The sequence below is a fragment of the Pavona decussata genome, unplaced genomic scaffold (assembly GCF_977016875.1).
Source record: "Pavona decussata unplaced genomic scaffold, jaPavDecu1.1 SCAFFOLD_134, whole genome shotgun sequence".
Taxonomy (NCBI): Eukaryota; Metazoa; Cnidaria; class Anthozoa; order Scleractinia; family Agariciidae; genus Pavona; species Pavona decussata.
This window is the reverse complement of record NW_028145547.1, coordinates 3335168-3363158: the sequence shown is the minus strand read 5'-3', so window position 1 is coordinate 3363158 and position 27991 is coordinate 3335168. Positions and strand designations below refer to the sequence as shown.

The following is a 27991-nucleotide window of genomic DNA, read 5'->3' as shown; positions in this document are numbered from 1 at the left end:
CGGTGCCATGCTTTCAGTGCTTGGCTTCTGTTAAGTTGTTCATTTAGTGTCAGTTTGCAAGCTAAGCGGCACACCCCAGATTGAAGAAGGCGGAAGAAGAGAACCAACATGTCGAATCTGCAGCGTTTGACTATTCTCATGATCCTGATGTTTTTGCCTATGGGTAAGCTGAACTTTTTGGTTTCATAACCTGCTATCGATTTGTTAATCCTCCATGTATAGTATATAGTTCCGATCCAGACTGGAATATAAGTTGCTTCGATGTGGTCGACCTCGTGGAAGCCACTAAAGACGCTTAGATAGCTACTTTCTTTCTTTCGAAGGTTTTGCACGTGGTTCTTCATTAATGAAACATGAAACAGCCTGGTTGCTGATCACTTTATGCACTTCTACTAGCCATAGTTATTTCAGTTCGAAAATGTGTATAAAATACTTAACTCATCAATGATCAGTGCTCGACGTACGTATTTTCAAGTTACAAAAATTAAATGATTTCAAATGTGGATGATGTGCACAATTTCCGCTAGCACAACAAGATTTAAGAAACTTTCCGTGTGATGACAAAATTTTATCAGAAATGCTTCTGGACTGAAGGTCCGGAAGCGAATTATTCCTTTCAATTTGCACTGTTAACCAACCGAGCTGCACCGAAATCAGGCCAATTTTGCCACCTTTAGTGCCGTTACTTGCAAGAAATTGTCTTTAACTGACCTCTTCTAACGCTTTGATGAACGGTACCTGTATTTGAGCTTTCTTCCGATGTTTTGGATATATACAGCACTTAAGCTAGCAAGTGGTCTCTCTTCATGGCATCAGCCAACAGCCTTGAGTTTTCTTAGAACAGTTAAAAAATCAGTAGCATGACTCATGTGCACCAGCATTTACTCATACGAATATTGACCATTAATGATAAAACTTTTACAAACAATTCTTGATGCTGATGTTGACGACAGACTGGACTTGACCTCCTTATTTGTTCTTGAGCCAAAGAGGAACGTGCATACGGGCATTGCTCAATTTACGTCGACCAATGGACTGCAGTGATTTTTGACAGCCATTGTGTAGCACTTCAGATCGGTCTGACGTAATTTTTGATCCGTGCCATGCTTTCAGTGCTTGGCTTCTGTTAGAGATGCTCATTTAGTGTCCTTGTAAGTTAAGCGGCACATCCCAGATCGAAGAAGGCGGAAAAAGATAGCAACATGTCAAATTTGCAGCGTTTGACTATTCTCATGTTCCTGATGTTTTTGCCTGCGGGTAAGGTGAACTCTTTAGTTTCATAACTTGCTACAGATGTTTTAATCCTTCATGCGATAGTATATAGTTCCCATACAGAGTAATACGTTGCTTCGATGTGGTCGTCAGTGCTAACCTCGTGGAAGAACACTGAAGACGCTTAGCTTCCTACTTTCTCTTTCGAAGGTTTTGCACCTGGCACTTAATGAAACATCAAACAGGAGGCTGTTGCCACTTTTTGCACTAAGCTATCCATAGTTATTTTTGTACGAAAGTGTGTACAAACTTAATGATCAGTGTTCGACGTACGTATTTTCAAGTTACAAGAACTTATGATGTGCTCAATTTACGGCTATCACAACAAGATTTAAGAAGCTTTCCGTGTGATCACACAATTTATCAAAAATGCTTCTGGACTGAAGAGCTGTGAAGCGAAATTATTTCTTCCAATTTTCACTGTTTACCAATCGATCTACACATCAACAATGTAATGGGCGCGATGAAAGCAACAGCAGCGTAGTCAGGCCCATTTCGCCGCCTTTGGTAACGTTACTTGCAAGGAATTGTCTTAAACCAATCTCTTCTATCAATATGTCTATCCTAGGTTTTCATGGAATGAAGCTTCTTGCTTCTTAAGAAAGGCGTTAATATGATGATAATAGAACCACTTACAGTTTTGTATTTTCGCGGATTTCTATTTCTTTCTCTTGACAAATGACGAAAATTTCTTGAGTTACCCCGACGGTCTATTCTTCTCATTCAGTCTTCCTTTTTAAAATGGTCTTTACCACGACTCATAAGTAGCACGACAGCTAGGGCTGATATTGGGCACTCTGAGCAACTAATAACCTTCTGCTATGACCATGCAAAAGAATATTGAGCATTCATCCCGTTACTTAGTAGTAGGTTTCGTGGTACGTTTCGACGATAAAGATAGTTTCATAGCAGCTACCTTGGCACTTTCGGCTGTCGGCGGATCAGTGCAGTAATTTCCAAATCCCTTTTTTGTGACTGATTAAAAACGATTGCCTAATCATTTGCAATTTGCCATTCTTCATGACACACAGACACTGAGCTATTTATTGAATTATTCATTCCGGGCAGCAACACATCAGCTTCGAAATGTCTAAAGTTTTTTCCTCCTTTTCTTCAGCACCACTTCAATTTTGTTTGGTGCTCTTCATTGTGCGAGCTTATTAGAAATCTAGAATCACTTAAACACTGAAAATGAGACCTTTTTGCAGGAAATTAACCTCTGATGAAGTAACTACATCATGCTTCAAATTATATCATGCTTGACCGCAGGTATGATTATCATGCTTCCTTTATGCTGGGAAAAAATGTCTGTAATCTTCGTAGGTTGCAATTATATCACTGGCGGACTTGTCGTAAAATTGCAATTCTAAACAAAAGCGTGATTTGTAAACTTGGCTCATCATATAAGCCAAATAAATTTAACCATACTGGCTGGTGCTGATGTCCCATTTTTTATTTATTTATGTTTTCAGTGATTTCCCGTGAATGTTACCAGTGCCTGAGTACACACTCTTGGGGAGACTGCAATGACAAGCGAATCAAGGTCACGTGCTTGGGTTCCACTCGATGCGTGAAAGCCAGCGCCCACAGGAAATCGGGCTACACGGATGAAGCTTACGTTAAAGGGTGCGCAGCCACGTGTTCGGCGTCAGACCTGGAGATATGTAGAGATCCTAACTACAAGTGTGAGCTGAGCTGTTGTTCATCAGACTACTGCAATGGCGCTTCTGGTCCTGTGTTCAGCTGCCTTGTCTTGATTGTCACCGCCAGCTTTGTGTACTTGTTCAGGTTTTAAGTCGATTGAATGAAATTTAGTGAGCCATCAGTAACTAACTGTTTTATCACGGAGCGTAATTGTCACTGTACTGATAAGGCATGTAATTCGCACGAAAAATAGTTGTTTCTCAATTTTGTACGTTTAAGCAGTTTCCTTTCTAATTAAATACGTGTTTCCTGGTCGAGAATTTGTTGATTAGTATTTACATACGAGTAAGTAAACGCGATCTGCCCTAATTTGGGTCATTGAAACTAAAGATTATATGACACTTGTGAAATAGCTAAAATTGTCACTACCAATGTACAAATCCTTATTTACGCCCCATACTCCTTCCCACTATCATTTTTATTTTACTTGGTTCAAGCACATTGCTATGGCTGAGCTCTGTTTGTTGGGATAAGATCAGTCACTCAAAACGCCCAATGTGTGATATATGTTTGCAACATGAGTAGCCGTTCATTGTTCTACTTTTTTCCCTTTTTTCAAGGCAGAAACTAATTTCCCATAAAGAGCAACGGTGAGGGCAAAACCGCCTCTCAAGAGTTGCAACTACACACGTTTGTAAGTTTAAAAATAGATATGACTGAAAGGCAAACCGGACTGAAAAGAAAACCCTAAGACCCTTTATATAAAAATAATGGCCTTGCTCCGGTTACAAGCCCACCAGTCACTGTTTGAGTCAGATATTTTGTTTCGTGACTGTCCCTGCTCGTGCTCGTATACGATTTATGTGCGGCAATAAAATGAATAATTTCGGAAATCGATCTACGGGCTCGTTTTTACGGCCCCCAAAAACTGAGATTAAGACTGTCTAATCGTCCAGTTATCGTTGATTAAAGTAATATGCTTACGCTTTGCATAATTTCCTTTTTCGATAATTCATGCACTAGAAAATTCACGGTCTCTCTGTGATCATCCAATCAGTTTGCGAGTTTATCAATAGCGGGAGCCCATGTCAATAGTCAATTCCAAAATTGCTAAATGTAGGTCATGTACAGTCGGACCTCTATTAAGCGGCCACCTATTAAGCGGCCACCCTCCATTAAGCGGCCACTTTCCAAAGTCCCGAATTATTATTTTGTCCGTAAAGTGCTGTATTCGATACCTCTATTCAACGGCCAACCTCTATAAGCGGCCAGTTTTTAAAGTCCCCAGGGTGGCCGCTTAATAGAGGTCCGACTGTACTTGCAACAAGGCAAGGTGATACAATATTTCTATTTTTCCGCTTCCAATTATCCAGCGAACCATTTTATTTCGTTACTAGCTAGTAATTTTCATTTACAGTTTAGGAAAGAATTCAAATCCCAGACACTGATGCAATGAATGAAAATTTACACTGATAACAATCAAGAAACAAACAACAAGAGGTACCGAGATAAATTAAAATTAGATCGTTAGGTAATATAATCAGTCGACCCGAACTGAACAGTATTGAACACATCACGTTGATCGATGAGCCCAGTCACTATCACCTCAACAGCCATGAAGTGGGATAATTTTTCGCTTCGTTGAACGTACAAGGAAGTTCAGGTGGAAGTTTAGGTGCTTAATCATGGCAGTTCCCTGCGAGCAGTCTCCTTCGATCTTCCTAGATAAGCAGGGTATCATGGCAGAAGAATGTAGGGAACTTGAAAACTTCCTTTTTGTTCTCAGGCTTCAAAAAATACAATATTGATGCAGTCATTAGGAGTTCATAATTATTGCACACCCTTAGAAGATGAATAAATAATCAACAATTCTTCCACGAGCGGGCGTTCTTGGGCATGGGAAGATCGAGGGCCTACGAGATGACAGTTACGGCTCCTGTTACGGCCCATAACCAACGAGCGCAAGTTGATGAATTGTTTCATTAAATCTTTACCTGTTATTTGTCTTTTTCGCGCGTAGCGAAATATAAGGCCTCCTGTTTTATTATTGTTTTATAACAGCCAAGAAATGAAAGTGTTATCTAGATCTTGTTGCTTTCCAGTTTTGCAAGAAAGGTCAGAAGACGATTTCGGGGCGGCGCTGCTATTTCTCGAGCATGATGTAAATAGCCAGTCAAAACTCTGGACTGATTTCATCATCCAGCGAGTCTGTTTTTAATAGGTCATAGTATCAGTATAATTATGGTAAATGTACGCAATATGCTCTCCATTATCCATGGCGCGTACTTCATCCGTAAAATGAGGAATGAAATGTTCGACCTTCTCTAAACATCACGCACCGATACGACGCTGTCAAATTGAGCTTTTGTGGCAATCAAAATTGGTAAATGGTAAAAGGTATACAGGGAATAACTTCCTGTTTTCCTGGGGAAAGGAGCTAGCAGGTTCATGAATTTCAAACTAAACGTGAATAACTGAAGCGAGACAGCTTTGGCGTAACTCAAAAAGTTTTCCTGTCATCGACAGGAAAACGTTTTGCACGTTTCTGGCATGATGTATGGTATAATAGCTGACACTGATATCCCATAGCCGCAAAGCTAGTCAAAACTCTGGAATTGCAGCATCATCCAGTGAGTCAGTTGTTAATACATAATTATACTGTAGTTAATATACGAAATATGATGTGTCATGTAGTAAATTAAAGCCAATACTCCCTTAACGAAGCGGATCACTGGGTATGCATATCACCAATAAGAATGAGGAATAAAACGTTCCTTCTTCAGCCGATACGAAGCTGTCAAGCTTTTCTGGCAAGGGACACGTTATGGCGTCATGGTGAAATAACTTCCTGTTATTCCTACTTCGTAGGAAACAACACATTCAAGAATTTCAAACTAAACATGGACCACTGAGGCGAGACAGCGTTGGGGTAACTGACAGGAACACTTTTTGAACGTTTTGCCATTACATGTTAAAACTAGTATACTTGGAAGTTATAATTTTGGTTTTTACTGATATCGCAACGAGTAGTCTTAAGGGCATGCGGCTTCAGTTCATTACGGGAGTTGCGGTTTTTTGGGATAACTTTCTTAAGTCTGGGATGAGTTCAAATAGGAAATTTTTCAATGAAGTCGGTGTCACCCTGACCTTTCTTGTCTATTTGGCACGTACACATGTAGATCGACATCTTTAGATTTCAGTTGTTCCTTTTATACTGGATTAGGTAACGGTTATTTGCACTGCGCTATTGAAAACCGCCTATAAACCGAGTGACCTCCCTGAAAGAAACTATTAATCTTACTATGCCTTTCAAAAACATGCGGACTCTGAAGTTCAAAATCATGATTCAACCAACGGTTATGCTTTTCACTCCCGTCAATCACTGCAGCGGACCTCTAAGAAAACAAAAACGTTTGGCTCAAAGGGGTCAAAACGTCATGTTCGTGCGCTGTGATTGGCGGATTTCGATCCACTTTGCTGTCGGTTTCTGTATTTTTTGTGGTCAGTCGGTTGTCGCCGTAATTATGATTGACGGTAGTGAAACACGCAAATCGTTAGGTAGGGTGGAAGATCAGAGTCCGTATTTTATTGAAAGGCGCAGTATTTCCGACATACATGATCAGCGCACGATACAGTAAACGAGTATGGCATAACTGTTGGCTGGGCTGTAAAGTTTGACACGAGACCAAAATTCCATGGAGTAACCTTTTGGGGAAGATTATCAGACACAGAATGTTTTAATGTTAACTGCCGTTTCAGAAACAATACTGTCAAGTGTTTGGGGGGGGGGGGGGGGGGGTTTGACGGGGGATAATATGCCTGTGGCACGGACCGCGACATGTTTTCGGTGGAGTATCTTTTTTTTTCTTTTTCTTCCCCGAAGTCCCAAATTGTAATGTCTTTTAATCTGAAGTACGCCTTGAGGTTTCGGTCGGAATTCCTTTAGGGTTTGTTTCTTCTTTATAGTCACAAATTGTCATTTCTTTCAATGAATTTATTCATTAAACCTGGATTAAACCCTCTTCCCTCCTTTGTCAAAGTCGTCGGAGCCTTATTTATTGACTTTCGTATCAACTTTGGGCATTGTTCCGTCAGACAATAGCCCTTTTGTCCTTGGTGACACTGAGGGACTTTGGTCGAAGCTAAGCGGAAAAGCTCACGACTGATCGGGAAATTGTCCGCGTGACAATTTAGCTGTATTGGGGGAGTGGGCAGCGTAAATTTGCACTCGTCAGGTCAATTGTCACTGGTGTACCCCAAGGAGAATTGACCAACGGTACGCACATACGCGCATCGGACTGATTAGAAAGCCAAGAGTTTAAAAAAAGACTATTGTCCGTATGTGTCTCATTCAGACCACCTCTCTCTTAATAAAATGCCTGGTATAACTTGAAGCACAAAAACATTTATCCTTTATTGCGCGTATTCGATCGCTGAGTGGCGATCAGGTGAAGAGCAAATAAGTAAGAACTTTTATAATAGTGTCCAAGTCGCTAGCATACAATGATATACACTCATCGCGCAGAATGCCTGGACATCATGAATAATTCATAGCCACTGAAGCGGCAAATTCGAATGCGATCGCGCTTTGAAGAGCTATAAATTAGAGAAGAATGGGCCGACACTAGGCAACTAGGGTTCATAAATGTCACTTTCCCGAGTCTCAGAAATGATAATCTCAAGGTTCACGCGCGGCTTCTTGCAAATCAAGGATTAGTCTACAATTTGCACTAAAAAAGAATGAAATTGAGAAAGTAGAAGTTTTATGTTTTTCCACTTGAATATACAGTAAATTTTGCAAATTTTCGTATAGACCGTAATTTTGGAGAACTGTTTTGGGAAAACTAACATACCTACTAGACTTTCACGCACGGCAAATGGCAGACGAGCCTTTCCTTGAAAAGAATCCGTTTTAATTTCGAAAATTGGTCTCAAGAAACCTTTATGTTTTTCAGTTTGAAAATTGTTGGTCGTAGTTTTATTTGAAAATGACGCGTTCAGAGCTGGCGAGCTATTGTTTTCAGCCCAGACATGAATAACAATACATGTCAAATGAAACAATGCCTAGTGTTGAAAACCACTCAGAATGAAGAAAATATTCTTAACTACCGCGAATTTTAAAATTGCCTAATGGATCAGCTGTTTTACTCACGATCTACGGACAACACAAAGATAACTGCGTGCGCGACCAATAAATACAATAGAGATCGGGAGCTCTTTTCAGAACTCTTCGAAAACCCGCTCCGTTCGTTATTAATTCACATCGTGCCGCCGATACCTTAATGTTATAAACTCTACTGGCGATTTTCAACTGAACGGAGAAGGTATATGGAAATCATTGTGGAGGGAGGTTTGTGGGAAACCGGCCAATTTGTTCGACCATCCTTTCCTTCCCCTACAAATTAGAGAAATCTGGTCGCGAGCGCGAATGTTCTAGTTAAGGCTTCTCTTTTTTCGCAACAAAGAAAAGGTACGCGGGCGCGAGTTTTTTCGAGCATAAGCTACTCAAGATTCAGGCGCGACAAGTATACGTTCGAATGCCTGCGAAGGCGCCATATTTGTTGCCGTGGGTTTGGCGGAAGGTAAGACTTGCCCTATTCACAATTAGTATAAAGCAGGCCAAACGGCCTTTCAAAAAATTAGATCTGTTATACTATTGAACGTTAATACACTTGCTGCCGGTGCGCACTTATTCAGCCATACTGCAAAGGTGCGATACTAGGAAAGAATAGAATCAACAATAGCTTATGTGGCCATTGTCTTTAAGCTCCGACCTGGCAAGTTAATGAGCTAAGCGGTATTCCCTGCGGAGCACGGCGCGCGTAGATTTGGACCAATGACAGCCACTCAGTTTACGCTTCACCGCTAATATTACAGATCTATAACTTTTGCCGTACAGTAAGTAAATGTCCCCAAAACAATAGGCATTCTGCGCGATGATGGGAACACCTAACTACAATTACTTGTTTAATAGTTAATAAAATAATCTAATAATCAATAACTGAAATACATGAAATGTACGTCCACACGTAAAATCGGTTATTAGTTGTTACATAAAAAACAGTTACAAGTGCTGTCTAGCAGGCTTGTGAAATCATGACTTTGAGGCGCTCAACTGTGCTTATGGGTCTGTGTATCATTCATCGAATTGGAATTTGGACGTTTCTCCTTCTTAAAGCAAGCCTTATTCTAGCTGATTATAAAGAATATTCTAATCAAGCATTTTTCCTTGTTCTTACCGGAGCGCTTGCAGTATGATGAGCTTGCAGTCGTTATGACTTTTCTGCTTCTACTCAGTTGAGCGCGCGGCACTTACTGAAGGCATCGAAGGTGTGCCTTTCTTCTTTTGATAGAATAATTAACAATTATTGGACGAGGTTGAGCGAAATATCGTGATTTGGCAGTGACGAGCAGATCAATTATTTGCCGAAGCCGAAGGCAAATAATTGATCTGCGAGACACTGACAAATCACGATATTTTGCGATAACCGACGAATTTGTTTTCGGGAAGCGGTAAGCGCTGCCTTTTCAAGAGTCTGCCATTTTCACACAAGAGCGTGGTTTTCAATTTCGCATGCGCAGAATGTTATTTGCAGCAAAAAACACAGTTGGACAGAATTGCGCGTGAGCAGACCATTATTTGTAGCCAGTTATTTGCAGGTCTCGTGGTTTGCTCAAGGTCAATGGAAATTAAGAAAAAAACTGCATCAAATGGTAATAGGTCTTGCTCGAGAGTAAACCGTTCATAGTTTACAACCAAATAATCAATGTAAAAGTTACACTGTTCAAAATTTTACTCTGGTTTACTCTGGAAAGCCTTGTTACGGTTTCACACGATCATTTTCCATTAAAACTTCTGAGCCGGTTTTGATGGTTTTTTATTTGGTTTTCTGTTTTGATCGAAATATAGTTTCGGTTTTTCGGTTTTGGGTGTTTTTTTTGTGCGGTTTTTCGGTTTCTAATAGACCCCAATGACCCCTCAAGTTTAGGAGCATTACAATAGTGTAGGCTTGGGGTTTTACTGTGCTCGTGATTGCCGGGAAAGTACTTGTTTCGCAAATAGAACTGGCTAAATCTTAGCGCAATGGTAGATCGAGGCAGAAATAATTGAGAACAGAATTATGAATCACGAATAGAGGATGGTGAAGACTGCATATTGGAGATTATCAGATTGCTGTAATGTTAGAATAAAACTTCAGTAAAGGAAAGACACAGTCCTCTTCAGTTTCTAAACCGACGGGATGAGTGCGGAGCTTCCGCATTCTGTCAGCCTTTTTGAGGGCGCATTAAAAATCACTATCTCGTGATTGGAATTTTCCAGTAGTGTAGCAGCTCTAGTTGGCTTGTAATTGTTTTAATTGCGTAGCAGCTACTCTTATTTTTAGGATTGGGCCTTATCAAAGAAGGATATTTCACCCAATTTTTCGGGTTTCTGAGCTCAAAAAAATTATTTTCCTTATTTTTTGCAGCTCAGTAATCTCCGAAAAATTCTCTCCTCTCCCCTTGAGGGGCCTGAAGAGAATGTGTATTTAAATTTTTGCTATGTAAGTAGGCAGGGGGTCATTGTAACCTTTGATGTATTCAATGTTCTTTGATTGAACGGTCTTTTAACGCTTTCATGAATATTACTGTTTTCATGCTTTATTTCGATCTCAGTGGACACCTACCGGTACTACAGCTATTAAGTAATCTCTGTTTATAGTATCAGCCAACAGCCTGCAGTTTTCTTTTGGAGTTAAAAAACCGTTGCATGACTCATGTGCACCAGCATACACACATACGAATATTGACTTTTGATCATAGTACTTTTACAAAAAACATTTTTTTAATAATGCTGATATTAAAGACAGACTGGACGTGACTTCCTCATCTGAGCCAAAGAGGAACGTACGTGCGGGCATCGGCTTGATTTAAGTGGACCAATAGGGCTGCAGTGATTTTTGACAAGCAAACGGTGTAGCACTTCAGATCAGTCTGACGTAATTTACGATCCATGCCATGCTTTAACTGCTTGGCTTCTGTTAGGTTGGTCATTTAGTGTCCTTCAAGCACATCGTCCAGATCAAACTAAAGAAGGCGGAAATAGATATAGCCAACATGTCGAATTTACAGCGTTTGACTATTCTCATGACCCTGATTTTTTTGCCTATGGGTAAGGTGAACTTTTTAGTTTCGTTACTTGCTATAATTTTTTTAATCCTTCATGTATAGTAGTTCCGATCTAGAGTAACACGTTCCTAATTCGATTTTGTGATCAGTGGCTGAGCTTGAGGTAGGTGATACTGAAAGAAGACGATTAGATGGCTACTTTCCCTTGGGGGATGGTTTTGCACGTTACGGGTGGATTAAACAAGTGGTTGTTGATCGCTTTTTCTACTTCACCTGACTTATTTACTAATGTGTATATAAACTACTTATCTCACCAGCGATCCGTCGTTCGACGTACGTATTCTTGTTAAAAGAATTGAATGATCCAACGGAGACTTCTAATATGCAAAACTCCGCTAGTACCAACAAGAATTAAGAAGCTTTCAGTGTGATGACAAAATTTACCAAAAATGTTTCTGGATTCTTCCGATTTACACCGTTAACCAACCGATCTGCACATGTAAACAACACAGTTATAGCGGACGGATAAAAGCTGCAGCAGCGTTGTCAGGTCCATTTCGCCGCCTTTAGTAACTTTAGTAACTAAGAAATTGTCTTTAACTAACCTCTTCTATCGGTGTGGCCATCTTGGGTTTTTGCTGGAATGAAGCTTCTTAAGAAAGGATTTTGACGCCTTAATATGAATCGATAGAACCCAATATTTTGTCAAACGCAGTTTTGTATTTCACGGATTCCCGAACGCTCTTGAAGACCAAAAAGATTCGTTTTTCCGTTTATTTCTCTTGACAAATTAGAACAATTTCTCGATTTATCCTGACGGTTTAGTCTTCTTATTCAGTCATTCCTTTTAACAGCCATGAATGGTGAGGAAGCTGTAGCAATACCCTATTTTCGGGCTGATATTGGGCACTCTGAAAAACTAATTACCCACTGCTAAGACCATACAAAAGAATATTCGGCATTTATCGTGTTACGCAGTAGCCTCCCACGCAGACGTTCTTAGGGGTTCGTCACGCGTTCCTGCCCCACGAACGTCTGCTGAAACGAACAGCCACTTCCGTTCGTCGGCAAATTGTCTTTGCCTGAACAGACCAATCAGCATTGACTCATTATGACAAGTAAAGCCAATCACATACTGCAAAACAACGGAAATCATCACCCGTGGCGATATTTTCGCTTCTGGACGTGCATATAGTTTATACGATTGAAATTTTTCCTTCCACAACACCCTGCATTTTCTTCAGTGATTTCACTGGGAGAAGCGGCAAGAATTCCAAGATTTGCCAATTTGTCTACCTGGTCTTTCATAAGATTTACAAGCGGCGAAACCACAACAACAATCAGTGACCAGCAGCTTCAAGAATTGAATTGTAAACAAACGATAGAGCTTGATAAATAAGTGACTTTCCATAACCAGTTGGAAGGTTTACGAACACCTTTAGTTTTCTTCTGCGCAAATTGCTCTATGACTTCTCTTTGATACGCATTCAACTCCCTAATACCAAACGTTTGGCACACATGACCAAAAACCACATTTAAGTCCGCCACCCTGTATAGGGCAATATTTTTAATATCAAACACGGGTTTACCCGAAGTTGGGACACGCTCCTGATTGGTCCGCAGTCGACGAACGAAAGTGGCTGTTCGTTTCAGCAGACGTTCGCGGGGCAGGAACGCGTGACGAACCCCTAAGAACGTCTGCGTGGGAGGCTAGTTACGCAGTGAAAACTAAAGATTGTATGTTCCCGTTTTAAACAATCAATTACCGAGAACACAGACCAGGCTTTGAATCTTTTTTGTGTTTATTTTTGTTCTTTTTGTGTTTACTTAAACATGTCTCAGAACGTGATACATTCTTACAACACTACGTCAGCAACCGCCGACAAATTTTATATCATGTCTTCACGTCTTGATCAACTAAAGAATTCATTTTCTCGATTTGGCGCACGGCTATGGAATTCTTTACCGGATAATATTAGAAAGTCTGATATCGGAAAATTATTAAAAAAACAAATACATGAACACTAATCAAATTTAAAAAAAAAGAAAATGCTTACTTTACACCTTCTTCAATTCTTGAAATAATGGAAAGCTTGTAAATTTGGAACAATCCTGTAATTTCTACCAGCTTGCGAATCCTTTTTGTTTTGTATATTCACTCATTTGTTTACTACTTTTTTGACTTTTATTTTAGTTGCTGCTGTCAATTTATAAACACCAAATTTATTTGCATTTAGTTTAGTCTAGTCATACCTACCCGCCTCGACTAGCTTTAGCTATTTGCGGGTAGGTATATAACTAACTTGTAACTCTCTGTTTTAATAAAGTGTTGTTGTTGTTGTTTTAAATTCGCTGGATCTTGCATAGATACAGGTACGGTTTTAACTGGCCGGCTTGTCACGAAATTGCAATTCTAATTAACTAAAAGCGTGGTTTGTAAACTTGTACTTGTCTCATCATACAAGCCACGTAAGTCTTCCCATACTGGCGCTAATCTTTTTTTCTTTTGGCAGTAATTTCCCGTGAATGTTACCAGTGCCTAAGCACACACTCTTGGAGAGACTGTGAGGCCAAGCGAATCAAAGTCACGTGCTTGGGTTCCACTCGGTGCGTAAAAGTCAGCGCCTACAGGAAATCGGGCTTCACGGATAAAGCTTACGCGAAAGGGTGTGCAGCAGTATGTTCGGCATCAGACCTGGAGATATGTAGAGATCCTAATTACAAGTGTGAATTGAGCTGCTGTTCATCAGACTACTGCAATGGCGACCCTGATCCTAGGTCTACGCACTGTTCATCAGGCCACTGCAATGGCGCCTCTGGTCCTGTATTCAGCAGTCTTCTCTTGATTGTCACCGCGAGCCTTGTGTACTTGTTCGGTTTTTAAGCCTATCAAATGAACATTAGCGAGCCATATAAGTAACGTTTACATTACAGAGTGTAAATTAAGACACCGGGTGTGTACACAGCATTTTAAATTTTCACTGAAACGTGAGTCATGTAATTCGCACGAACAATAGTTGTTTCTCAATTTTGAACGTTTACGCATTTTTCTTTTTAATTAACTACGTGTTTCCTCGTCAAGAGTTTATTGATCATTGTTTACAGACGAGTAATCTTAATTTACTTAAGTGGCAACAGTGATGCTTCTAGCGCGGTCTGCACTAATTTGGGTCACTGAAACGTAAATTTTATATTTCACTTATTAAATAGCTAAAATATTCACATTGATACAGTTGCTAGAAGTTCCTAATATACACCCTTGAAGATGAATATATAATCAACAATTCTTCCACGAGCTCGCGTTGGACATGAGAAAATCAAGAACCAAGGAAACGCCGAGTTGACTACAATCATCTTATAACCAACGAGCGCAAGCTAAGTGGAAGAATTGTTTCCTTATCAACCGGCTTGACCTGTTATCTATCTTCTTCGTGCCTATCACAACATAAAGCCTCCTGTGTTATTAAAACAGCCAAGAAATATAAATGCTAGATTTGTTGATTTCATTTTGCAAGAAAGGTCAGAAGATGGTTTAATGGCGGGTTTTTTTTTCTCGGACATGTTGCAAATAGCCAGTCAAAACTCTGGAATTGCATCATCCAGTGAACCAGTTTTACAGATTTTAATATAATTATGGTAAATATGACATGGAATATGCTGTGTCATAAGCACTCCATGGCACTTACGTCATCAATATGAATTAGAAATGAAATGTTCCTTTTCGAAACATCATGTGGCCAAGATTTTTGTGCCAATGGACACGTTATGGGATCATGAATAGTAAAACTTATACAGGGAATAACTTCCTGTTACCCTTGGGAACACCAAGTTCATGAATTTAAAACTAAACGTGAATCACTGAAGCGAGACATCCGTTTGCGCAAGTGAGAAAGTTTTCCTGTCAGTGACAGCAAAACTTTTTGAACGTTTCTGGCATGATGTATGGTCTTATAGCTAACACTGATATCCCATAGCGGCAAAGCTAGTCAAAACACTGGAATCACGGCATCATCCAGTGAGTCAGTTGTTAATACATAATTAAACTGTAGTTAATATACGAAATATGGTGTGTCGTGTATTAAAGCCAAGACTACCTTAACGAAGCGTATAATAGGTACGCACGTCACCAATAAGAATGAGGAATAAAATGTTCCTTCTCTAAAGATCATGCACCGATATCGATACGACGCTGCCAAGCTTTTCTGCCAAGGAACACATTATGGGTTCATGGTGAAATAACTTTTCTTAGAAAAAAACACATTCAGGAATTTCAAACTAAACGTGAATCACTGAAACGCGTGACAGCGTTTTTGCTACTTTTTGCACGTCTTGCCATTACATGTTAGTATATTTTGAAGTTAATATTGGTTTTCATGCCAAAGAGTTTATCCTTAAAGGCATACTATACATTTTCAGTTTATTACGGAAGTTGGAATAACTTTCTTAAGTCTGCTAAGTCTGGGTGATGAGTTCAAATAGGAAATTATTCAAGAAAACCGGTGTCACCCTCACTTTTCTTTTCTATAGTTGGCTTGGATGTAAACCTTTCCAGTTAATTTTAATATAAAATCAACTTAAATCGTTGGCTGGGCTGTAAATTTAAGTTTGTTACGAAACCGAAGCTTGTTGAAGTAACCTTTGCATGGGGAAAGACTTATAATCAGCCTCAGAATGTTAGGGGTATAGAATGGTAAACCAGAGCCTTTGCGAGTGTGCAAGACCCTTGTTTTAAATCGGAGACCGAGAGTTCATTGTCTCGATCCACAATTTTCGAGCCCGACACTCTGACAGCTTCTGAGTCCTGGACAGTAATTGTCAAGCACTCAGGAGCAACCTTCTCTTTTGGTTGCCATTCTTCATACATGTTTTCGTTGATCATCCCTTGCACAGAAATAGATGACACTCTTTCCAGTCTCTTGCTCGACATTTTGCGAGACTTCGAGACTCAAATATTCAAAGTTCGAGACTTTAAGATGGTCCAAATTCTACGAGCGCGAGATTTCGAGACGCTAACTTCAAATTCCGAGAAATAGAAAGACTTTCTCTTAAGGAGAGAGGTACTATGTTATGTAACGTTATTCCCGGCAAAGTCAAGAACTATCAAATAGAAGAAAGATCCTCGCAGTTTTAAGTACGCAACGTAAGCAGTTGCGAAAAGAAAGCCTGATTCGAACCCATGACCTCTGCGATGCCGATGCAATGCTCTACCGACTGAGCTATCAAGCTAAGTGGGAGCTGGTCATATTGTGAGTTCGTAATTTACCAGTGAAGGATGAAGAAGACGATGTAAATATATAAAACATGTATTTTGAGCTGCGGATGAAAGATCAAATGGAAGAAAGGTCCTCGCAGTTAGCAGTTGCGAAAAGAAAGCCCGAAAAAAATTAATGCAAGAAGTACCGGTGATAAAACAATAACAGCAATTAAGTACATTGCAAAAAATATTAGAAATAACATTAAGGTATTGCGTTCTCCAACGAGAACGGTCAAAATAAATACAATGAAACCGCAATCTCCACACCGTTTTAATTTCGCTTTAAAAGGTGCGCCCGTGATACAATACAACGGTAGTTTTACGAAAGTCTATGACGCGTCGAGTTACACATTAACTTATTAAATTATTCGATTCTTTAATATCCCCATCCCGAATGCAATGCATTCGCTAGCTTATAACATGCATAAAGGAAATCTAAAAGTCCATGGGGAAGCATGATAAATGTCATTGTTTCTCAACAATGTTCAAATCAACATATCAAATCAATGATCCTATAGCAATTATAAGGTTAACACAACGTTCATGACTGCCATTTCAGTTTGCATGCTTGCATTTATTGCCGTCATCTCAGCTACACATAAGTCACTCCTCAGCATTGTCCTCTGCATATTCAAGAGGGCACAAATAATGCACAGGACGCAAGTACTCCTTGTTCTTTGTCTTGACTCTTACAGCTCTCACCAGACCGTCATTACCAGGGTATGCTTCCGTACCTCGACCTAGAGGCCACTCTCCTCGCCTGGCATTAGGCTCAGCAATCAACACATCGTCACCTTCCTTCAAGTTGTGTCTCGAATGAAACTATTTTTTTCTGGCATTGAGGCTTGGCAGAAACTCTTTACGCCAGCGCTTCCAGAACCGTCCCAGAAGTTGTTGCACATGATGCCACCGCTTTTTAGGGTTGTAGACCTGTTTGTGATCAAGTGCTTCAGGGGCAAACGATCCTCCCATCTTTCCAAAAATAGGTGATTCGGGGTTAGTGATGAAAGATCTTGCGGGTTTGAGCTGACGTACGTGATGGATCTGGAATTCAGCAACCGCTCTGCTCCCCAAATGCTTGTCTGAAGCTCCTCGTCACTGACATCTGTTCACCAAGAATGGCCTTGGTTGCTTTCTTAACACTTTTGATCATCACCTCCAATACGCCGCCAAAATGAGGAGCAGACGGGGGGATTAAACTTCCAGTCGATACGATGAAACTTGTCAGTTTCCTGTGTGATCCTATTTTGGTCAAGGGCGTCCACCAACTATCGTAGTTCACGCTCTGCCCCAACGAAATTACTTCCATTGTCTGAGATAACGTAGGTCGGTGTCCCCCTCTTTGACATTATCCGGGTAAATGCGTTTATATGGACGAGTAAGTGTCTAATGAGTAAGCAATTTCCAGGTGCTCCGCTCTAGTTGCTGGACAAGTAAAGAGACACAAGTAGCGTTTTGCTCTGGTCGTGCCACGTCCTTGTTAAGTATGGACCTCCATAGTCAACACCAACTCTTTTAAAAGGCTCGTAATGGCAACTGTAATATCGATTTGGGAAGCGGAGCCATCATCTGACTGCCAATCTTTGTGGTGAAAAGACGTTTACATTCAGCGCACGTATTGACAATGTTTCGCACGACCCGTCTTCCTTTTACGATCCAGAAACGACTCCGCAACTCAATAAGAACATGTTCAACTCCAGATCCATGGCCAAATTTTTCATGTGCATCAATGACAAGTTGCCTTATCACGGGTTAATTCTTTGGCAGGAGAATGGGATTCCTTGTGTCGTAGAGAAGATAGTCCGCAAAGCGCAAGCGTCCGTCCATTCGAAGTAAGCCATCACCATCTCTCTTAGGGTTCCGTCGTGTAAGCGAACCTTCATTTTCCACGCCAAGGAAGGCTTGAGCTTTATCCGTGCAAAAGGTATCTGCGGCTGTTATCTCATCTGACAGAAGGCTTCCGTCTTTTCTCTGTAGATCCTTGGGAAGTATGCATTTGGATAGAAGTGGTCTGTGGAGTCGCTAGGCGAAGACAGTGGGGGACAGCAATATCTGACAGTTGTGGGAGTTCCGTCACCCACTTCTCCCACTTCGCATTTAAGTCGTCAGGTAATAGTTCATCCCAGCCAACATTAGCCATCCATACTTCTTGCATAATGATTTTTGCTCTTACAGTTAATGGTTCCAAGGACTGGAGCGGGTCAAATAGGCTGCCTATGGCACTCAGTACATTTCGCTTGGTAGGCGCTTTGTTTACATCAGGTGGTTCTACCTGGAAGGTGAACACATCCTTCCTAGCTTCCCATATTATCCCAAGCGTCGTGGTCTTAGGTAGCTCGTCTTTGCTTATCTCTAGGGTAGATAGTCGGTCTTCCAAGGGGATGTCTGATGACCATCGGTTCATTTGAGGACCAGTTCCTTAATTTGAACCCGGCTAGGGCTAACAGTTCTGACAGCTGACGTCGTAGCTGGTGAGCACTACTTTAAGTTGTCTCACACGAGTCTAGCACATCATCAACATACAATGAATCATCTGCAGTGACTGCTGCTTCAGGAAACTCCAAGGCATGTGTCTTTGTATGGGTCTGAAAGACGTACTGGCAGAAAAATGGTGAAGCAGTGTTTCCAAACAACAGTCGTGTAAATTCATAAAAGTCCGGATCTCTTGCAGTGTCAAAGTCACGCTACAGGAACCGGTGATACTGGCGGTCTTAAAATTTGCTGGATCCTGCATAGATACAGGTTTCGATGTTAAAGATATGCAACCGGGTATGGTTCAACAGTATCGTAGCAGCTGCCTTGGCACTTTCGGCTGTCGGTGGATCAGTGCAGTAATTTCCAGATCCCTTTTTTGTGACAGATTAAAAACGATTGCCTAATATCATTTGCAATTTGTGATTCTTCGTGACGCACAGATACTGAGTTATTTATTCAACTGTTCACTCCGGGCAGCAACACATCAGCTTCGAAATGTCTAAAGTCATTTCCTCATTGTCTTCAGCACTACTTCAACTTTGTCTGGTGCTCTTCATTGTGCCAGATAATTTAGAAATCTAGAATCGCTTACCCACTGAAAAATGCAGAATGTCTCATTATTTTTTGAAGGAAAACCGCTGTTGAAGTAACCGCACTACATGCTTCAAATTATATTATGCTTGACTGCAGGTATAATTATGCTTCCTTATCATTATGCTGGTGAAAAAATGTCTAGAATATTCGAAGGATGAAATTATATCACTGGCGGACTTTCGGTTTCTAATAAACCCCAATGCCCCCCCCCCCCCCCCTCCCCTCCCCTCATTTTTGAGCATTACATAAGTGTCAGGCGTGGGATTTTACTGTGCTTGTGATTGCCGGGAAGGTACTTGTTGCGCAAATCGAACTGAGTAAATCTTAGTGCAATTGTAATGTAAGGTCAGATCGAGGCAGAAATAATTGAGAACAGAATTATGAATCGCGAATAGAGGATGGTGAAGTGTTGACTGGATATTGGAGATTATCAGATTGCTGTAATGTTGGAATGAAACTTCAGAAAAAGAAAGACACAGTCCTCTTCAGTTTCTAAGCCGACGAGCTGAGTGCCGAATCCGCAAAAGATTCCCCATTCTGTCAGCCTTTTTGAGGGCGCATTAAAAATCACTATCTCGTGATTGGAATTTTCCAGAAGTGTAGCAGCTCTAAAGCTTGTAATTCTTTTAATTGCGTAGCAGGTACTATTGGTTCTTAGGGTTGGGCCTTATCAGAGCTGCTATTTTACCCAATTTTTGGGCGTCTGAGCTCCTTCTTTTTTTTTCGGCGACCAGAAAGCTCCGATAAATTCTCTCCTCTCCCCTTGAGGGGTCTAAAGAGAATATGTGTTTACATTTCTATGTAAGTAGGCAGGGTTCATTGTCACCTTTGATGTATTCAATTTTCCGACTCAAAGCTTAGACGGAAGTTCTTTGATTGAAAGGTCCTTTAACGCTTTGATGAACAATACTTGTTTTCATGGTTTATTTCGATCGCAGTAGACATCTACAATCGGCTATAGCTAGCAAGTGGTCTCTCTTCATGGTATCAGCTAACAGCCTGCAGTTTTCTTTTGGAGTTAAAAATCAGTTGCATGACTCACATGCACCAGCATTTACACATACGAATATTGACCTTTGATCATAATACTTTTACAAACTATTTTTTAATAATGCTGATATTAATGACAGACTGAGCGTCACTTCCTTATCTGAGCCAAAGAGGAACGCGCATGCGAGCATCGGCTCAATTTGAGTGGACAAATGGGACTGCAGTGATTTCTGACAGGCATTGTGTAGCACTTCAGATCAATCTGATGTAATTTATGATCCGTGCCATGCTTTCAGTGCTTGGCTTCTGTTAGTTGCTTATTTAGTGTCTTTGCAAGCTAAGCGGCACATCCCAGATCGAAGAAGGCGGAAGAAGAGAACCAACATGTCGACTTTACAGCGTTTGACTATTCTTATGACCCTGATGTTTTTGCCTATCGGTAAGGTGAACGTTTTGGTTTCATAACTTGCTATCGCTGTTTTAATCCTTTATGTATAGTATATAGTTCCGATCCAGACTGGAATATAAGTTGCTTCGATGTGTTCGACCACGTGGAAGCCACTGAAGACGCTTAGCTTGCAACTTTCTCTCTTTCGAAGGTTTTCAGGCACGTGGCGCTTCATTAATGAAACATAAAACAGCGCTAGCCTGGTTGCTGATCACTTAATCCACTTCTGTTAGCCATAGTTATTTGAGTTCGAAAATGTCTATAAAATACTTATCTCATCAATGATTAGTGTTCGACGTACGTTTTTTCAAGTTACAATAATTAAATGATTTCAAATGCAGATGATGTGCACAATTTCTACCAGCACAACAAGATTTAAGAAACTTTCCGTGTGATGACAAAATTTATCAAAAATGCTTCAGTGCACTGGAGGTCTGGAGGCGAATTTTTTCTTTCAATTTGCACTGCTAACCAACCGAGCTGCACCGAAGTCAGGCCAATTTCGCTGCCTTTAGTACCGTTGCTTGCAAGAAATTGTCTTTAACTGACCTCTTCTAACGCTTTGATGAACGGTACCTGTATTCACGCTTTCTTTCGATCTTTTGAACTTCCTGACAGCTCTTTAGCTAGCAAGTAGTCTCTCTTCATGGCATCAGCCAACAGCATGCAGTTTTCTTAGAACAGTTAAAAAATCAGTAGCATGACTCATGTGCACCAGCATTTACTCATACAAATATTGACCATTAATGATAAAACTTTTACAAACAATTCTTAATGCTGATATTGACGACAGATTTGACTTGACCTCCTCATTTAATTGATCTTGAGCCAAAGAGGAACGTACATACGAGAATTGCTCAATTTACGTCCACCAATGGCACTGCAGGGATTTTTGACAAGCATTGTGTAGAACTTCAGATCAGTCTGACGTAATTAATGATCCGTGCCATGCTTTCGGTGCTTGGCTTCTATTAGTTGCTTATTTAGTGTCTTTGCGAGCTAAGCGACACACCCCAGATCGAAGAAGGCGGAAAAGGATAACCAACATGTCGAATTTGAAGCGTTTGACTATTTTCATGATCCTGATGTTTTTGCCTATGGGTAAGGTGAACTCTTTAATTAGTTTCAAAACTTGCTATAGGTGTTTTAATCCTTCATGCCGATAGTTTACAGTTCCCATACCGAGTAATACGTTGCTTCGATGTGGTCTGATCAGTGCTAACCTCGTGGAAGAACACTGAAGACGGTTAGCTTCCCACCTCGAAGGTTTTGCAAGCGGCACTTAATGAAACATCAAACAGCTAGTTATTCCAGTACAAAAGAGTGTACAAATTACTTATCTCTTTAATGATCAGTGTTCGACGTACGTATTTTCAAGTTACAAGAATTTAATGATTGAATGTGGATGATGTGCACGATTTCCGGCCAGCACAACAAGATTTAAGAAGCTTTCCGTGTGATCACACAATTTATCAAAAATGCTTCTGGACTGAAGGGCTGTGAAGCGAAATTATTTCTTCCAATTTTCACTGTTTATCGATCATCTACACATCAAGCTACAGCAGCGTAGTCAGGCCCATTTCGCCGCCTTCGGTAACGTTACTTGCAAGACTGAGTTGTCTTAAGCCAATCTCTTCCATCGATATGTCTATCCTAGGTTTTGATGGAATGAAGCTTCTTGCTTCTTAAGAAAGATTTTGACGCGTTAATATCAATAATAAAACCACTTACAGTTATGTATTTTCGCGGATTTCTATTTCTTTCTCTTTACAAATAACGAAAATTTCTTGAGTTACCCCGACGGTCTATTCTTCTCATTCAGTCTTCCTTTTTAACTGGTCTTTACTACGACTCATAAGTAGCACGATATCTAGGGCTGATATTGGGCACTCTGAACGACTATTAAATTACCTTCTGCTATGACCATGCAAAGGACTATTCCGCATTCATCCTTTTACATAGTGAAAACTAAGGATTGTCAAATCGATCCCGTTTTAAAAAATCAGTGCCAAGAACACATGACCAAGCTTTCAACTTTATTGGGTTTAAAATTCGCGGGATCGTGCATAGACTGACAGGTTTCGACGATAAAGATAGTTTCGTAGCAGCTTCATTGGCACTTTCGGCTGTCGGCAGATCAGTGCAGTAATTTCCAGATCCCTTTTTTTTAACAGATTAAAAACGATTGCCTAATATCATTTGCGATTTGCGATTTGCGATTCTTCATTACACACAGACACTGAGATATTTATTGAATTGTTCGTTTGGGCAGCAACACATCAGCTTCGAAATGTCTAAAGTCTTTTCCTCCTTGTCTTCAGCACTACTTCAACTTTGTTTGGTGCTCTTCACTGTGCAGGCTAAAATAGAAATCTAGAATCGCTTACCCACTGAAAAATGCAGAATGTCTGATTATTTTTTGAAGGAAAACCGCTGTTGAAGTAACCGCACTACATGCTTCAAATTATATTATGCTTGACTGCAGGTATAATTATGCTTCCTTATCATTATGCTGGGAAAAAATGTCCAGAACATTCGAAGGATGAAATATTATAGCACTGGCGGACTTTCGGTCTCTAATAGACCCCAATACTCCCTCCCCTCATTTATGAGAATTTAACAATCGCTTGGGATTTTACTGTGCTCGTGATTGCCGGGAAAGTACTTGCTGCGCAAATCGAACTGAGTAAATCTTAGTGCAATTGTAATGTAAGGTCAGATCGAGGCAGAAATAATTGAGAACAGAATTATGAATCGCGAATAGAGGATGGTGAAGTGTTGACTGGATATTGGAGATTATCAGATTGCTGTAATGTTGGAATGAAACTTCAGAAAAAGAAAGACACAGTCCTCTTCAGTTTCTAAACTGACGAGCTGAGTGGGGAATCCGCAAAAGATTCCCCATTCTGTCAGCCTTTTTGAGGGCGCATTAAAAATCACTATCTCGTGATTGGAATTTTCCGGAAGTGTAGCAGTCCAAAGCTTGTAATTCTTTTAATTGCGTAGCAGCTACTATTGTTCTTAGGGTTGGGCCTTATCAGAGCTGCTATTTCAGCCATTTTTTCAAATGTCTGAGCTCCTTCCTTATTTTTCGGAGCTCAGAAAGCTCCGAAAAATTCTCTCCTCTCCCCTTGAGGGGTCTGAAGAGAATATGTGTTTACATTTCCATGTAAGTAGGCAGGGTTCATTGTCACCTTTGATGTATTTTCCGACTCGAAGCTTAGACGGAAGTTCTTCAGGGATTGAACGGTCCTTTAACGCTTTGATGAACAATACTTGTTTTCATGGTTTATTTCGATCGCAGTAGACATCTACAATCGGCTATAGCTAGCAAGTGGTCTCTCTTCATGGTATCAGCTAACAGCCTGCAGTTTTCTTTTGGAGTTAAAAATCAGTTGCACGACTCACATGCACCAGCATTTACAGATACGAATATTGACCTTTGATCATAATACTTTTACAAACAATTTTTAATAATGCTCATATTAAAGACAGACTGGGCGTGACCTCCTTATCTGAGCCAAAGAGGAACGCGCTTGCGGGCATCGGCTCAATTTAAGTGGACGAATGGGACTGCAGTGATTTTTGACAAGCATTGTGTAGCACTTCAGATCACTCTGATGTAATTTATGATCCATGCCATGCTTTCAGTGCTTGGCTTAGTCATTTAACCTTCTTTCAAGCACATCGTCCAGATCAAAGAAGGCGGAAATAGATATAGCCAACATATATGTCGACTTTGCAGCGTTTGACTATTGTCACTGTGACGCTGATGTTTTTGCCTATGCATGGGTAAGGTGAACTTTTTAATTTCGTAACTTGCTATAAATGTTTTAATCCTTCATACATAGCAGTTCTGATCCAGAGTAACGCGTTCCTTATTCGATTTTGTGATCAATGGCTGAGCTCGAGGTAGGTGATACTGAAAGACGCTGAGCTGGCAACTTTCCCTTTGGAAGGTTTTGCACATTTATCAAACAAGTGGTTGTTGAAAACTTGTTCTACTTCACCTCACTTATTTACTAATGTGTATAAAATAGTTATTGCACCAACGCTCAGTCCTTCAACGTACGCATTCTTGTTAAAATAATTTAATGATACAACGGGGAACTGATTATTAATATGCACAAACTCCGCTAGCACGTTCAAGGCAACAAGAATTAAGAAGCTTTCAGTGTGATGACATCCTTTATCAAAAATGTTTCTGAATTGAAGGGAAATTATTTCTTCCGATTTACACATTTAACCAGCCGATCTGCACATGTAAACAACGCAGTTATAGCGGACGGATGAAAGCTGCAACAGCGTAGTTGGGTCCATTTTGCGCCTTTAGTACCGTTTCTTGCAAGAAATTGTCTTTAACCGACCTCTTCTATCGGTGTGGCCATCGCGGGTTTTTGCTGGAATGAAGCTTCTTAAGAAACGATTTTGACGAGTTAATATGAATCGATAGAACCCTGTATTTTGTCAAAGAGCGAAGCTTTGTATTTAGCGGATTCCCATACGCTCTTGAAGCTAGAACAAAAAGACTGTCCGTTTTTCCGTTTATTTCTCTTGACAATTAAATCACGACAATTTATCGATTTACCCTGACGGTTTATTTTTCTTATTCAGTTATTCCTTTTTAATTGCCATGAATGGTGAGGAGGCTGTAGCAATACCCCATTGTCGTTCAGAATTTATCTGGTCAGAACTACGACTCATAAGTAGCACGATAGCTAGGGCTGCTATTGGGCACTCTGAAGCGCTAATCATGACCCACTGCTAAGACCACTCAGAAGAATATTTGGCATTTAATATCCTGTTACGCAGTGAAAACTAAAGATTGTATGTTCCTGTTTTAAACAATCAAATATCAAGAACACAGACCAAGCTTTGAATTTGTTTGTGTTTAAAAGTCGCTGGATCGTGCATGGATACTGAGGTTCAGGGTTTTAACTGGCCGGCTTGTCATGAAATTGCAATTTTAAATAACTGAAAGCGTGGTTTGTAAACTTGTACTTGCCTGTCTCATCATACAAGCCACGTAAGTCTTCCCATACTGGCGCTGATCTTTTTTCTTTCCGCAGTAATTTCCCGCGCCGGTTACCTGCAGTGTTTGAGTACACACTCTTGGAGAAACCAATGGTGCTGATGTCCCATTATTTATTTATTTCTTTTTAATTTATTTTTAGTGATTTCCCGTGAATGTTACCAGTGCCTGAGTACACACTCTTGGGGAGACTGCAATGCCAAGCAAATCAAAGTCACGTGCTTGAGTTCCACTCGATGCGTGAAAGCCAGCGCCAAAAGGAGATCGGGCTACACGGATGAAGCTTATGTTAAAGGGTGCGCAACAACATGTTCAGCGTCAAGCGTGGCTGTATGTAGAAATCCTAAATACAAGTGTGAAGTGAGCTGCTGTTCATCCGATTACTGCAATGGCGATGGCGCTTATCATCCGGGCTATTATCCTAGGCCTAAGCCCTGTACATCAGGCCACTGCAATGACGACCCTAATCCTAGGCCTGTGCACTGTTCATCAGGCCACTGCAATGGCGCCTTTGGTCCTGTATTCAGCGGCCCTCTCTTGATTGTCACCGCGAGCCTTGTGTACTTGTTCGGTTTTTAAGCCTCTCAAATGAGCATTAGCGAGCCATATAAGTAACTGTTTCATTACAGAGTGTAAATTAAGACACGTGGTGTGTACAGTATATCAAATTGTCACTGCATCTTGAGGCATGTAATTCGTAAGAAGAATAGTTGTTTCTCAATTTTGTACATTCAAGCCGTTTTCTTTTTAATTAAATACGTGTTTCTTCGTCAAGAGTTTATTGACCATTGTTTACAGACGAGTAAGTAAATAAGAATCTTAATTTGCTTAAGTGGCAACTGATGCTTCTAGCGCGCTCTGCACCAATTTGGGTAACTGAAACGTAAAGTTTATATTTCACTTATTAAATAGCTGAAATAGTCACATTGCTACAGTTGCTAGGAGTTCCCAATATACACCCTTGAAGATGAATATAAAATCAACAATTCGTCCACGAGCTTGCGTTGGACATGAAAAAATCAAGAACCAAGGAAACGCTGAGTTAGCTACAATCATCTTTTAACCAACGTGCCCAAGCTAAGTGCAGGAAAAATTGTTCCTTATAAACCGGCTTGACCTGTTATCTATATCTTCTTCTTGCCTATCGAAACACAAAGCCTCCTGTGTTATTAAAACTGCCAAGAAATATAATGCTAGATCTTGTTGATTTCATTTTACAAGAAAGGCCAGAAGACGCTTTAATAATGGCGGTTTTTTTTTCTCGGACATGATGCAAATAGCCAGTCAAAACTCTGGAATTGCATCATCCAGTGAACCAGCTTTACAGGTTTTAATATAATTATGGTAAATATGACATGGAATATGCTGTGTCATAAGCACTCCAAGGCACTTGCGTCATCAATATGAATTAGGAATAAAATGTTTCTTCTCGAAACATCACGCGGCCAAGTTTGGCAATGAACACGTTATGGGGTCATGAATGGTCAAACTTATACAGGGTATAACTTCCTGTTATCATAGGGAACACCAAGTTCATGAATTTCAAACTAAAAGGGAATCACTGAAGCGAGACTCCGTTTGTGTAAGTCCAAACGTTTTCCTGTCAGAGAAAGGAAAACTTTTTGCACGTTTTCTGGCACGACGTATAGTATAATAGCTGACATTGAGTATCCCAATTAGCGTCAAAGCTAGTCAAAACTCTGCAATTGCGGCATCATCCGATGAGTCAGTTAGTTGTTAAAACATAATTATACTGTAGTTAAAGTATTAAAGCAAATACTCCCTTAACGAAGCGTATCATAGGTACGCACGTCACCAATAAGAATGAGGAATCAAATGTTCCTTCTCTAAAGATCATGCACCGATACGACGCTGCCACGCTTTTCTGGCAAGGAACACGTTATGGGATCATGATGAAATAACTTTTCCTAGAAAATAACACATTCAGGAATTTCAAACTAAACTACGGTGGATCACTGAAGCCCGTGACAACTTTTTTGTGACTTTTTGCACTTCTTGTCATTACATGTTAGTATATTTTGAAGTTAATATTGGTTTTCATGCCAAAGAGTTTAGCCTTAATTGCGGAAGTTGGAATAACTTTCTTAAGTCTGCAAAGTCTGGGTAATGAGTTCAAATAGGAAATTGTTCAATAAAGCCGGTGCCACCCTCA

The 27991-nt window shown here is 40.4% G+C and overlaps 1 protein-coding gene across 9 annotated transcripts; it reads left to right on the top strand.

The window, feature by feature from the left end:
- The first annotated feature begins 10 nt into the window (after positions 1-10).
- LOC146467772 (uncharacterized) lies at positions 11-27991 on the top strand. Of its 9 annotated transcripts, none has more exons than XM_085125198.1 (3): positions 24-163; positions 13539-13803; positions 26244-27991. In XM_085125198.1, exons 1-3 carry the CDS (start codon positions 109-111, stop codon positions 26395-26397), a joined length of 474 nt encoding a protein of 157 aa, XP_084981324.1. In that variant the 5' UTR covers positions 24-108; the 3' UTR covers positions 26398-27991. The 9 variants fall into 9 exon arrangements, with proteins under 9 accessions (XP_084981325.1, XP_084981324.1, XP_084981320.1 ...); XM_085125197.1 differs by lacking the exon at positions 24-163 and adding an exon at positions 10501-11068; XM_085125199.1 differs by lacking the exons at positions 13539-13803; positions 26244-27991 and adding an exon at positions 2745-3236 and having other exon boundaries at positions 11-163.